At 35.6% G+C, this 15,005-nt stretch overlaps 2 protein-coding genes across 2 annotated transcripts; both read right to left on the reverse strand.

Annotated features, from left to right (window-relative positions):
• Positions 1 to 5,730: 5,730 nt before the first annotated feature.
• LOC136985655 (tigger transposable element-derived protein 1-like) lies at positions 5,731 to 6,789 on the reverse strand. Its single transcript, XM_067282979.1, has one exon. The coding sequence runs from the start codon at positions 6,787 to 6,789 to the stop codon at positions 5,731 to 5,733; it is 1,059 nt and encodes a 352-aa protein (XP_067139080.1).
• A 7,435-nt stretch (positions 6,790 to 14,224) lies between these two features.
• Positions 14,225 to 14,997, reverse strand: LOC136985699 (uncharacterized). The gene is made up of 3 exons (XM_067283029.1): positions 14,739 to 14,997; positions 14,425 to 14,652; positions 14,225 to 14,364 (listed from the first exon to the last, which is right to left on the reverse strand). Exons 1-3 carry the CDS (start codon positions 14,796 to 14,798, stop codon positions 14,296 to 14,298), a joined length of 357 nt encoding a protein of 118 aa, XP_067139130.1. The 5' UTR covers positions 14,799 to 14,997; the 3' UTR covers positions 14,225 to 14,295.
• Positions 14,998 to 15,005: the final 8 nt, after the last annotated feature.

The raw sequence follows: 15,005 nt of genomic DNA on the forward strand, positions 1-15,005 counted from the left end.
CAATACGTTCTGAGTTCTCAGGAACTTTAGGACATTTGGTTTTAACACCAAAAGGCAAGGGTGCTCAAAGCCCAGAGAGAATGCTGCCTCTCTGCATAGGTATGTGTTCCTCAGTTGAATCCGACCGCAGCACATATCACCATGCCCTTCACCATGACAAGATGGACGACAGAAAGGAAGAATATGGCACCCCTGCTTCGTTCGCATCCCTGTCGATCTGTTCGTTCTCTTGTCGGCCGATCCATACGAGGGATTAATTTGTTTGCAGCGACATTTGATTTTCATGGATATCCAGATACTACCATTCTCTTGATCATGATGGAGCAGAACAAGGGAGAAACCAGGAACTCTTAGGACCAGGAGGCACCGATTAACTGTATACTATACGAACTTCCGGTCTGGCCGGAAGTCACGTGATTTTTTAATTAAAAGATGATTAAAAATGTCAACTGGACGATGATTTAGTAATTGGTTCGCCATTCACCAACAAGACAGTCGTGTGGAATTTTCCGGGTTTTCTACACTTGTCTAAATACGGACCATTTTCCCATAGGAAGTCCTCCCAGGAGGCACTGCTTGACATTGCCCATATGTTGCGTTGTCTTATTCTATTAATACTACAGTTCTCTCTCGTGTGAGGTCCCAAAAACGGATTGAAATTAAACATTTATATTAGAAAATTATTAAAACGAAACTAGAAAAAAAAATCCTCTATTGTTAAAAACCGATCAAAGATCGGATTAGTTGTGCTAGTCACATGAAACCGGGACGAGAAAAAATGCTATTGATGTAAAACAGAACGCAATAATTGTAAATGATTCATAATTGTAAACGAGCGTCCTCCAGTAGAGATTGACCTTTGACAAGGCACTTGTATAATTAGAACATAGAAAATTTGAAAAGAGGAAAGGTTAATGACAAAAAGGAACATCGCGTCGGGTCGTTAAAATTATAATACGTCACAGACTAGAAACAATGGGAAAAATATGAGCGCAAGTTCCAAAGTTCCATCAGCATTTTCCGACCAGAGTTAATGGATGGTGTCAAGAAGATTCTTCGAAGCGGATCTTTCTCGTAACCCTAACAGGTGTCGTTTTTCGCTTGGACGTGGGACCAAGCGGGGAGCAGGAAAGAGGGACGTAGAACCAATCAGGTAGAAAAGGGAAAAAAATGGAGAAGCAATGCCGGAGATTGAGAAGGCCGATTTTGAAGGACTCTACAAGGGACTCTCCGAGAAGTTTCGGAAGCCAGAAGACGTGTGCGCCAACGCCCGGAAGTTTCCATACTTGTGTCCATCGAGAGCGCCGCCGACACCAACCAACGAATCTCCTCACCATGCTCAGCCCCGGGGCCTACCTTTGAGCGACGTTAGAAAAAACCCTCCACACTTAAAACGTTCGAACATTCAATTGTATAAAGAACTTTGTGAATGGTGTAAGTTGTTTTATGTTTAAATAAACGGGTTTTTGTAAGATACTTGTCATCCGTGTCTCCTCCGCCACACCCACACGCGAACGACCCTAGACCATCCTGTCATGGGATTAACGATTCCCCCTGGAAGTCGGAGAACATACACTGGTGTCCGAGAAGTGGGATTTTAAGTCCCCAATCTCCACTAGGTCAGCGAACTTACACTCGAAAGGTTTTAGTGCAGTTGTTCTCAAACTGTAGAGCAAGAAAAAATTATTTTCAAGTACAGTCTCGCACGTACAGTACGTTACATTCTATGCATATTTATACAGTAAGGCATTGAAAATATTCGCAACTTCTGTCTTTATTTCATTAACATTATCATTGTAATTATGATTACATATCAATCTATCATCAAAATTTGATTTTATTTAGTGATACCTCTATTCGTTATTTTACTTCTGTTTTGTTCAAAATATAATATATATATATGTTTAAATGAAGATGTTCGCTATATACTCCTAGGCCGTTCGACCAATTGCTACGAAAGTCGGCAGTTACGTTTACATACGTCTAACTTAGATAATGTCGTGCATTCCACCCCAAAATATATATTGAATTTCTGTAAATCAATTAATTTCTATCTACATTCAATTTGCTGATTTACATGTTACATTGACAAAAACATTTAACAAAATAAACATAATTCGTACAGTGAAGGATATAATTTTAAATTATATATATATATATATATATATATTATCAGGTCAGTCCATAAGTTCATGCATATTTTTATCTACAAAAAAAGCAGCAAAAATTTTAATTAAATTTTATTTCAATCTATAATGTATTCACCATTATTTTGTACAATTTCTTGCCATCTTGATGGTAGCTTTTTAATCCCGTCTTCGTAAAATGATTTCGGTTTTGAATCAAAATATTCAGAAATAGCCTTTTTTACATTGTTCTCATCCTCAAAAGTTTTCCCTCTTAAAAAATTCTGCAAACTGCGAAAAAGATGATAATCACTGGGAGCAATATCTGGCTAATATGGTGGATGAGGTAAAATTTCCCAGTTGTAGCTTTCAAGTTTCTGTACAGTTATTTTTGCAGCGTGTGGTCTGGCATTGTTATGCTGCGAGAGAACCTGCTTTCTGTTCACTAACGACGGTCGATTTTTTTTCAATTTTTCATTTAAACGCTCTAATTGCTCACAATACATTTGAGCTGTAATTGTTTGATTAGGTTCTAACAGCTCAAAGTGAATTACACCCGACATATCCCACCAAACAGACAAAAGAATTTTTTTTGGATGCAACCCACCTTTTGCAGTCGGTTTTGGCTGCTTGTCGCGATCCATCCATTGTATTTTTCTCGTCACATTATTATAGAGGATCCATTTTTCGTCTCCAGTAACCAGCCTACCAAGAAAAGGTTCTAAAGCAATACGGGATAAAAGAGACGTGCAAATGTTTACACGTTGTTGTCGGTTAGCTATTGACAGTTCATGTGGTATCCATTTTCCTAGCTTTGAAACTTTTCCAATTTGTTGTAGGTGTCTATGAACGGTTCCATGGGATGAATTTAAATGTTCCACAGTTTCATCAACTGTTAAAAATGGTTCTGCTTTAACTAGTGCAGAGAGAGCATCATCATCAAAGTCAACAGGTCTTCCAGTACGAGCTTTATCCTCCACACTAAAATCATTGTTTCTAAATCTTTCAAACCACTTCTGCGCAGTCCTTGCACTAATTACAATTTGATTATGTACAGTATTTATTTTTTCGGCTGCATTTGTAGCATTCTCACCACTTAAAAATAAAAAGTATAAAACATGTCTTTTATATACGTCGGTTACTTCCATTTTAACGAAAATAAACAACTGAAATGTTTACAATTCTGAACAGTATTATATGAATGAGATCCAATTTAACACTTCAATGTAAAAATTATCACATTAGACTGACATTTTTAACAGCAAAACAAGATTTTTCTCAAGGTCATAAAAATGCGCATGGACTTATGGACTGACCTGATATATTCAGTTAATTCTGGGACAATGATACAGCGCGAAATAGACGCACTATATCATTACCGCAACTTGTAGGTAGCATATAGCACTTTCCTGCATGGAATCGAAAGTAGTACCCTGTTAAGAGTCTATAAGTATTTTAATTTTCCATATCTAACAACTAGGGTTTCTCGGGAAAAACAACCGGGATCCCGGATCCCGGTTGTTTTTTTAACCCGGAAAATTTTTCTTATCCCGGGAAATCCCGCAAATTTCTTAAAAATTCACTTTTTTCTTATTTTGTGTTAAGGTTGGAGAAATTTTGCAAATAGAAAGTATAATTAACTCATAAACTGTCAGAATATATTTGTATGTATTAATTTTAAACCTACTTATTAGTTTTTGTAATTTTTACTCGTTATGGCCCATCACAATTCATCAATAATCTATACGTAGCTTATTTGTGGCAGGACTCTCAAAATTCTTTACCTGTAATATCTGTAATAATTGCGCTTATGTTGTCTTAATTTTTAACCCTGCCCAGTAGCTTCAATAACTGCGTAACGCCAAGTTGTGCAAATTGGGCAAGGATACGAACAAAGTCTGCAAGTATGAAGTTTTTCTTCATAACCTGATTATTAAAGACAAACGAACTGCCGAATTATTGGGCTATGACGTTTCAATTAAAGCAGTCGAGGTAGACAAATCAAGAATACTAGAGAACAAAAGAAGTACTACAATCTCGAAAACGAATTAGAAATCTAAGAAATCTAAATCTAAATTAGTTAAAAAAGAAGATAAGGCGGGTGTGTATAAGATTCGCTACGAGAACCAGCTATTAGGTATTAATAAAGATTATGTAGGGGTTACTACTAGAAACCTAGGAATAAGGATCAAGGAACATAAATATGATATTAGAAAAGGTTCCAACACAACAGTACTAGCCCAGATGGGGCAGGCGGAGGGATCCTTGGTACATTGGAATGAGGCGAAAATCATAAAGCAGGTACATTCCCCAACTTTGGCAAGAACGGCTGAAAAGATAGAAATTTACAGAAGCAAGCTTAAAGATAAATGTATTAACGCAAGGGACGCAGAGGGTCTTCCTTCGGCTTGGAAATATGCCGTTAAAATTTATGAGGCACGTGAGCTCTAGTATATTTTAATGGTGAAGTATTTCTGGTTAGGATAGATAGTATTATATATGGGCACGAGTAAAACGTTTTTTTATCTTACATTTGTTGTATCTTTTACGATTTTATTGTATATTTATTTATATTACTATGTTCTTCTTTTTTGTTTTTATTTATTTTTGTATATTTATTTATTTATATTACCATGTTCATCCTCTTTGTTTTTATTTTTTGTCCGTTACTAATGATTTGAATTTTTTCAAACAATTGTATTCTATTAATGGAACGATATTGTTTCTTTTTCGAAAGTTAAAACCTGAAGATGGCTTATTGAGTAAGCCGAAAACGTTTGTTAAATTAATAAATCTCTCAGCGAACATTAAGGTGTTGGTTTTAGTTTTTTGTATATTGAATTCTGCTGGGTACGAGTGTGGTTTATTTAGTTTTTTGAATTAGAAATCTTTCAGGATACAGGTGAAAAACACACAGTATTTGTCTTCTCTTAAATGCATTAAACACGATTCCAATCACATCAATTGAATAAGAAAGGGCATTCTCGGTAGCAAGACTTTTTATTACTAAAATAAGAATTATATTGACTGATCGGAGTATTGACCATCTTTGCTTTTTAAAATCTTATAAAAATTTACAATACAGTGGTACCTTGGTACTCGAACATAATCCGTTCCAGAAAGAGGTTCGAGTACCAATACGTTCAGACTCCAAATCATTTTTTCCCATTACAAATAATGTAAAATGGATTAATGCGTTCCAATCCCCAGTTGATTCGCTAGTAACATAACAGATTTAGAGTATATATGATATTTAGTTTTTAGGCAAGCAGTAAATAACACATATATAACTCTCAATAAATAGTAAAAACATTAAAGAAGTCATTTTAACGTACGAAAACTTACCTTTTTGATTGCGATATGATGGCGTAAGTGGATGGAGGTGTGAGGAGAAAGAGCGGGAGTTACTGCCGAGAAGGGGAATCCCCTTCCATAAAAACATCTGGTAATGGAACTTCGGGGGTTGCTTCTCTTTTCTGTCGCTTTTGGGCAGGTAAATCTTTAATTAAAAACTTATCCATTGTCTGTTGCTTCTGCCTTTTTTGCAGAATTTTACGGAAATGAGACATGACATTTTCATTGAAAAGGTGTACAGCCCTATTGGCTACCATGGTATCAGGATGAGATTTTTCAACAAAAGCTTGCACATCCCCCACTTAGCACAAATTTCTTTAATCACTGAACTTTGGATATCCTCCTTTCCTTCTTCCTCTCCCGAAGACATATCCTCAGCCAAAACCCTTTGTTGCTCATTTTGAAGATGCTCCAACTCTTCTGTAGTAAGCTCGGTACTGTGGTCTTCCACGAGCTCTTCAATATCCTCATTGTCGACCTCCAAGCCTATGCTTTGTCCTATAGAAACAATGTCATCTACAATTTCTTTATTAAAGCCCTCAAAATCTCGCTCTGGTACACAGTCGGGCCAGAGTTTCCTCCATGCTAAATTCATGGAACGGTATGTCACTTGGTTCCATGCATTGTCAATAAGATGAACGCAATTAAGAATATGGAAATGATTTTTCCAAAATTCTTTCAAAGTTAACCGAGTGTCATTAGTGACTTCAAAACACTTCCGAAACAAGGATTTAGTGTACAATTTTTTGAAATTAGAAATGACCTGTTGATCCATTGGTTGTAGCAAAGGGGTTGTGTTGGGTGGCAGATATTTAACCCGAATAAAGTCGAATTCTTCGACTAAATCCTCCTCCAAGCCTGGAGGGTGAGCAGGAGCATTATCTAATAGGAGAAGGCATTTTATTGGCAAGTTCTTTTCTTGCAAATATTCTTTCACACTTTTGTTGTGGGTGCATGAAGTTTTTGCACCAAGTGTTGGTGCAAAAACTTCATGCACCCACTCAACAAAAAATTGCCGAGTCACCCAGGCCTTTGAATTAGCACGCCACATAACAGGCAATTTACTCTTCATAATATTGTTCCTCTTGAACACCCTTGGGTTGTCGGAATGATAAACCAACAATGGCTTAACCTTAAAATTTCCACTTGCGTTACCACACAGCAAAAGAGTAAGTCTATCTTTCATTGGCTTGTGCCCTGGTAGTGCTTTTTCTTCCTTTGTAATATAGGTTCTCTTCGGAATTTTTTTCCAAAATAGCCCAGTTTCGTCTGCATTGAACACCTGTTGAGGTGCATAACCTTCTTCCATCATAAGTTTACTAAACTCGGCGACAAATTTCTCAGCCCGTTCCTTGTCTGAACTAGCTCCCTCTCCATGCCTTACTACGTTATGTATTCCACTTCGGTTCTTTAAAATTTTCAAACCACCCTCTACTAGCCTTGAATACAAAAGCACTCGTACTTGTACCAGGGGTTTTCTGCACTAAATCGTCATAGATTTCTAGCGCCTTTTCACAAATAAATGTCTCACTAATGCTATCACCTCGTAACTGTTTCTCATTTATAAAAATAAGTAGCAATTTCTCCACTTCTTCAAGTATCTGAGGCCTTTGCTTTGTCAACGTAGTCACTCCTTTTGCAACATTAGCTCTTTTTATTGTTTCTTTATTCTTTAAAATAGTCGATATCGTCGACTTAGCTATAGAATATTGGACAGCAAGATCCGAAACACGCACTCCATTTTCGTGTTTAGCAATTATTTCTTTTTTCAGTTCGATTGTTGTTCTCACTGTTTTCCTTTTCACTTGACCACTTTCACTTTTATTCTTCTTGGGACCCATGTTTAAGGGCTAATAAATCAAAAGAAAAGGTTGCTAATCCAAAAAATATACCACAGCGTAAGTTAATGTGCATGCGAAACAATGACTGTCTCGTAACTGACGCCGCCGCCGTGGCGTCGGCGTCGACTTGGCGGGGAACAGGGGCATTTTTTTTTCGAAATTTTTGGTCGGGAACCGATTTGTTCGGGCTTCGAAACGTTCGAGTCCGAGGTATGACTGTATTTTGTATTATATTTTATTTAAAAAACGAAAATTGCCTTCTAAGTGAGAAGTTTGATCTAAGTTCATTTTTTAAAACTCAATTCAAAGCATTTTGTTGTTGTTGCATGCAGTTTCCAACAAGCTTTAATAAATTTTTTCTATTTGTGAAAATTTCTTGTAGTTCAAAGGAAATTTTTAATATATATCTTACACAGCATTATTAATATGATTTTGGAGGTTGCAGAACGTATTAAATTACTTTAAAAGATGAAAAATAATTATATCATTTGATTTCATGATAATTTGTTTATGTTAAAAATAATTAATTTTGTCCCGGGATTCCGGGAAACAGTTCACTTTTATCCCGGAATCCCGGGACAAGCAAAAGACCGGGAAATGAGGAACCCTACTAACAACCGAAGTTTTCTCATTTTTGAACGGTACTTTTTTTATTTCTAATAAGCACCCTCCAGTAGCCGAGTGGCTAAAACCACCGAACTCTGGTAGTGGTGGGTTGAGACATGACCAACGGGCCAGCCATGTGGAGTTTTCCGGGTTTTCTTCACGTTAGTAACACCTAAATAGGGTACAGCTTCTCATACAAATCTTCCTGGGATGCATTCTCCTCAGCAGATCGCTCACGTGTCGCGTTGCCGTAACCAAATAAACCAAACTAATTTTAACGAACAATTATTTATTGTGACATTATCACGATGCCGGGATGCAATTTTTAATCATATTTTTAATTTATTTAATGTAAAATACATGTTCTCCACCTCAAATTAGTAGTATCTTGCCCCTGTACATCATACTTTTCCTTTAACAATAGAGTCGTGCCAGTCATCTATAACTCCTTTCAGGTGAAAATTTTTGAATTGAAATAACGTGACTTGCAGTACAAATCGGAAGTTTGTAGGAAGTTAATCGGGGCCTCGTGCCCCTTAGCTTTCCATATTTGGTTTCAACTTTTATCTATCGAACTCCTTTCTCGAGATTAAGGAAGGACAGGCGGAATTTATAGGTCTACAATTTTTTCAAATTGCAACATAATAATTTTTCTATAAATAATATTTACGAGAACATACTTCCCACATAGTTCATACAATCTGTTGCAAAAATATAAACACTTTATCATCACATAAAAGCAACTCTCGAATTTTTACAATATTTTTTATTTTAACAAATCTTATATGCGGGCCATCACAACCCGTCTAAAATGGATCACTTTTCAAATATTAATAATAGACCAGTATTAATTAATAGTCGTTGACCATCCTTTCTTCCGGGAGGAGGTCAACGACTACTTTTGGTCGAATTACTTCAATTCTCTTCAGCGACATCCCTTCTTTCTATCGGACCAGCGGTATAGTCAGTGGCGTAGCGTAGTGGGGGCGGCAGGGGCGGCCCGCCCCGGGCGGCACTTACAGGGGGCAGCAAAATTTCATAATAAATAAAATATCTTGTAAAAATACCTAAATAAGGGGGCGGCGAAATTTTCCTCCGCCCCGGGGGCTGACACCCACGCTATTCCGCTGGGTATAGTAGCATTCGAATAGGAAAATTACAATAATAAAAGGTTACATAATACCAGCCTGCACAAAATATGTTTAAACTTGCCGAGTTTAAATATTTGGTCCGTTTTTTGGGAAGTTTGATTGGTTGGCGTATTACCGTTTGATGTTCGAGTTGAATGGTACAGTGTCTTAGAGTTAATATTAGGAAAAAATATATATCTTAAATGTTTTAAGATATCGTATTTTCAGTTGGTGTCTACTTAACCAATGAAATTGTGTCATTTCGTACCATCCGAGTAGCGTGATAAATGGTAGGCTGAAATAACCGAACTCTTTATATGGTTTCATTTTATTGTTTGTTATATTATTTATATACCTACAGTATAGTACAGTATAGTATTTAATTTATATACCAACTTACGTAATGGTTTATCAAACCGATTGACCAATCTAACACATTTTAAAAATTCTTTATTCCTCTACTGTACACAATTTAAGAATTTTTAAAATGTGTTAGATCCTTACGTAAGATAACCTTTGTAGTTATACAAATAAAATAATATAATATAATAGAAGGGTTAGAAGTATAATCTTAATCTTTGTTGTTGTTATTTTTTGCCCAAGCAACACCGGGTTCATTGCTATTGCATTGTGTATATATTCTCAATAAATTGCAAGAAAATTTAGTTCATTAGAAAAATACATTATAAAAACTACACGTCAGAATGCTTTTAAGTATAGGAGACTCAGGAACTTTTAGAGAGATGCTATGTTTTGTAAAAAAAAAAAAAAAAAAAAAAAATTGAGAACCAATGTATTATTGGAATGCACATTTCAGAGCATATGGAGAACATTTTTCATGACAGTATCTGTATATTATCTGAAGCACTTGGTCTATCGGCTGCAGATTGCTCTAAAGCAAGTGCTCTTAATGAAACCGTTTGATACTGTCAATGCCGCACGTCATCCGGCATTATAATCTACGGACGACCTTGCATACGTCATAAACATTTACCATTGTCTGAGCCGTGTTCAATATCGCAGAATTCTTGCTAAGTCTACTTATGCTGCAATGCTGCATTCGTTTCTAACTACTAGATTCTTCCCACTGCACAATGGTACAATTTCAGAAAAAGCCGGACATAATTCTATATCATTGAAATAATGGATTTATTTCACAACACTTTCCATGCAATAGAAATATTTTTAAACAAAGAAATTTTTATAAAGTTTTTAAAGTATGTAATTCTTGAAAATTCTAAAAAATGTGGTTTGGAAGTTCAATCTTCATTAGATCTTATCTCCATCCCTTTGTAGCGTATCTCATAACTACTTCTAAGCATACGAGACGTAATATGTCTTCAGGTAACCTCAAGGAGGATATAAATCAGTCAGATGAAATACTGTAACATGTGAAGATCTTCATTTGTATTGCAGAGAAGTTTTGTGTCGAGAAATTTTTAGAGCGTGTGAGAGACGAAATCGCCTGCAGTCTGTTTGTTGCTTCCTGGGCTTCTGCCGAAGGCTGGCCAAACGGAAGCAATTTATTCCCAATAATCAGGATCTCATGGATTAAGTTTTATGCACACTTGCCGGCATGTAATACCACGGATATAGGTTTACAAACAGCTTTGCAATTAAAATTGATGTAGATCGATTTAGAGCGTCATGTCGTATCTCACCACGGCTTGTAAAGGGCGCGTAAAGCACAAAGCTCGAGGGCTTGGCTGCCCGATATATAGGCCTAAGTTGATATTTTCTCTTTTTGGTCCTGTTCTGTACATATAAATATATATAGCAAATAAACATGTAATGTGTTAAAGACTTGTATCTATTTCCGTGCTCAGACACAATTCAGTAAGATTCCCTATACTCTCTGAATCGATCTACATCAATTTACAGACCAGAATAAATTGCTATTAGTATTGTGACAAAGCGTTTGATCAATGCTTCATCGATCTCCTGCTTGTAAACACTGAGCAGATTGGTCTGAGCCAATCCTTTCACGTAACATGTTAAATAACTCAAGATAACTGAATGAAACACGACTTCCCAAAAGAAATTATTCGTTTACTCAAAGTACAGAAAGATTTATATTTGTTTTAACATTAATGAGGTGAATGAAGCTTCAAATGTCATCTGATCGCATCGTGTAGAATGTGGAAACTGTGCCAACACGATGCTACCTAACCAGTTAACGAACTGTAATTTTTGAATTGGCAAATATTAGCAGCTGGATTTTGCTTATATATGATCACGAGACTTCATATATTCCGTAAAATCAAAGATCAGGCTTGAGACTTAAGGGAAGCATTTTTGAAACTTTGCAGATTTTTAATGTTATGTGCAACAGATATTTCTACACAAATTTTTATTATGAACTGAAATGCATGTAAATAACGTAAAACTAATGAAAAATTATGTAATGTGCACTTAAATATATGAGTTTACCAAATCCATCGCATTAACACATTTAGTACATTATCATTTTAGAAATACATGACGATTGATTTTGCGCCTTTGTGAGAGTATTGTACGTGTTACATTACTCTAGTCAATACACTGACTTTAATACAGCCGTATAAACAGAGGTTTTACAAATAGCTTTCTAGAAACGTCATGATGTTTTAGACGTTGTATTGAATAATGTAAAAATCTTTCTTTTGCACGAAGAAATTAAAATTCACTTTTGTCCGGCTTTTTGGAAATTCTAGCAGTGTACATTTGGTAACTAGTTCAGTCAGCTTGTTGGGCTACAATTTTCAAATTGCAGACCTGTACATTCCTCCTGTTTTTCGTTATTCTCGAGGAGTTAGTTGAAAATCGGAAAGCTTAGGGACCTGAGATCCCGATTAAATATATACGAACTTCCAGTCGGGACCAGAAGTCACGTGATTTTTTAAATTAAATTATTAGAAATTGCACCCAGAATTGTGACAATGTCACAATAAATTGCTCGTTTTGTTTATGCTAGCTTCTACTAGTGACTTCACTGTTTTGCAAGATGGCTGCTCGTACTGGACTAAATATATATTATTTACAGAAGTCATAAAATTATTATACAGTCCTTCCAAAAATAATAAAAGATATATGGAAATAATAGTGTTTCTGGGCAAAAACTGTAACTTTAATGAAATTTTCTAGTATATTTTATAATAAGATATCAACAATTATAGCACAAGTTTGGAGAAAAATTATCAATAAACAAAAGAGCTAGGTACTATTAGCAAAAATGGAATGTCCAACATCAAAATGATTTGTATATATAATATTTGAATATAATAACTTGATTTATGATCTCTTTAAATTAAAATTAGTAGCTGATTTTGCTCCCATCTTTGGAAACAAGCTGAAAAATACATTGAATTAATCAAAATTTGCAGTCATTCTTGTGGAATATTTTTCCTTGCGCCATGAGAGCAGCCTTTAGTTCAGTGATAGTCTTGTATTGCTTTCCACTGCTATACGTTTGGAAAACCAAGTCACCCCAAAGATTTTCAATTGGGTTTAAATCTGTACTGAGGTATGGCTTTCTTGCTGTGAAAAAAGTATAACGTTGATTCTGATACATGAAAGCTTGCATTACCCTACATGAATTCAAGGTCCTGTCCAGCAATTTTCTGTCCGTAAGTTTGGAGCTGCCTCCAGACAAGCTCCAGATAACTTTGAGAGATGTTTTAACCTTGAATAAATATTAGATCTATCTTTCCATTCCATCCAATCCTGCCCAAGTCATCACCAGCTACTCTTTTTGAGTACTGTTTTTGATCTAGTCTTTTGTCTGCCCAATAATACTTAAATCTGTTAGGTCCGTCGAGATTCTACTTTTTCTCATATTAAAAAAATACTTTTCGTCATCTTTCCTATCTTTTAAACTTGTTTCTGGCAAACTCTAATCGAAGCTGTTTGTGTTTCTCCTTGAACTGGTTGTCTTCATTTTGATGAAACATAGTCCATAGTCTGTTGATCGCAAAATATTGTGTACTGTTGATTTACTGCAGCTTAGCTTCAATTCATTTTTGACTTTTTGAACGGATGTGTTTTCTTGCAGTGCGCATCGTTCTCCAGGTGTTGTTGAACTCTTGCGTCCACTGTTTTGTTTTCCTGTTCGTTGCTCCTCATTATTGAGATACTTTGAGATTGTTGAACAAAGTCTTCCCAAATTTTTAGCAATCCAAGTTACTTTACTCCCTTCCTGGTGAAACACGTAAATTTTGATCTCCTCCTCTACAGTTAGGTCCTTCCCACATCCCATTTTTAATAGTAAGGTGCTATGCAATTTACTAAAACCTTTTCACTTGTTGATAGTATTTTTATGCATATTTTATGGATTTCAATCATTACTTTCTTTGTAATTAATTTCAATCAGTACATGTTCTATTAACGTTGGACATCCTATTTTTGATATCATCTAACTCTTTTGTTAATTATTTTTCTCCAAACTTAGCAAAATATCAACAATTATTGCATATCAAACGTACTATAAAATTTCATCGAAATTACATGAAAATAATAGAGTTTGTAGGCAATCACTGTATGTTCTATTATTGTTAGAAGGACTGTAGTTATAATTTCATCGTAAAATTATCATAAAAGTATGATCTACAGAACATTTTCTAGCTCCGCTCTCCTAGCCAGATTTCTTACTGAATACGGATGCCCTGGTATCGTCGTCCTAGAGACAGGTTCACTAAGTTCTGCAACGTGAACTTGTATCCAGCTTCATTCAGCATTCTAATAGTGCAACAATATATAAGAAAAATCATTTCTTTGTCTTTGTGAGTTTCTAAAATTCTATTCTACCACAAGAAACTTTGCACCGTGTTTCTTGTGATTGAGCAATGATGACACAAATTGTTAATGCTCATCTTTGATTCGTCCGATAAGCAAATTTTTCTTGATCTCGTGACGTGAGATATTTCAGGGAGTTTGAGGGGCGATGGGATAGCAGATGAGCATCTGCTATCCTTCCTTGCCCTCTTAACTTTTTTTCAATTCGACTTTCCTTAAACTATGCTTAGCTTCTGGACACCGGTTTAGTAATAATCTTTTTATTTGGAATCAAAAATAAAATACAAAAGTGATACCAACTTTTATAGTTTTATATCTAAATAACAGAGTACATCATAACGATCGATGATTAACAAAATAATTTACATAAGTAAAAATAATTAAAGCAAAACTCATTTTGATGACAAAAAATAATGTTATATATTTTTAAAATATATATGTATTTATAAGTTGCGTTAAAAGTGTCATCTAGGAACTGGAAGATGTGCAATTCGGGCACTTGGAAAAATCCGATGTGCTGTGACACTTATTGCATTCCTGGAAAAAGAAAAATAGTTTTTAGAATACTTATAAAAGAAAATAGACAGAAAAGCTTACCAGGCAATGACGCTTCTCCCAAAAATTACATTGTCCACAGAAACTACAATGATTTCTGGGTTTTCTATCACTCGTAATCAAACCTCTACACCACGAATATTGTATATTGGAATTGCACTTGGAATTTGGGCACTTCACCGATCCCGGAATGCAACTTTTAATTGGGTATTCAGATTTGCAACATCCCAATTTAACAGTCTTAATTAAATATATCCGTAGGCTTGGCAACTGCAAACGAAAAAACAAAAACACTCTTATATTAAGCCAGAAACCCCCCTTCTAATTCTCGCATAGTTTCATATTAAAGATTTTACTTTGTATATATTCTGTAGTAAACACATGTCGAGAACGGCACATAGGGGATCGACGCCCATTTCGTCCAAAATATTTAAAGGATTGTCACAGTTGATACAGAGACATACTGATCGACCACTGTTGCACTTCCTCGTGGCTTTAACGCACGAGCATTTTATGGACTTGCAACTCGTTCGACAAGCGCAAACAACGGGGGTGGTCAGCAACACAGCAGCATCGATGTCATTCGACTTATTAAGTAAGAAAAACGGTTGAATTAATCCTGA

This window comes from Centruroides vittatus, unplaced genomic scaffold (genome assembly GCF_030686945.1).
Source record: "Centruroides vittatus isolate TY-2023 unplaced genomic scaffold, ASM3068694v2 contig_975, whole genome shotgun sequence".
NCBI lineage: Eukaryota > Metazoa > Arthropoda > Arachnida > Scorpiones > Buthidae > Centruroides > Centruroides vittatus.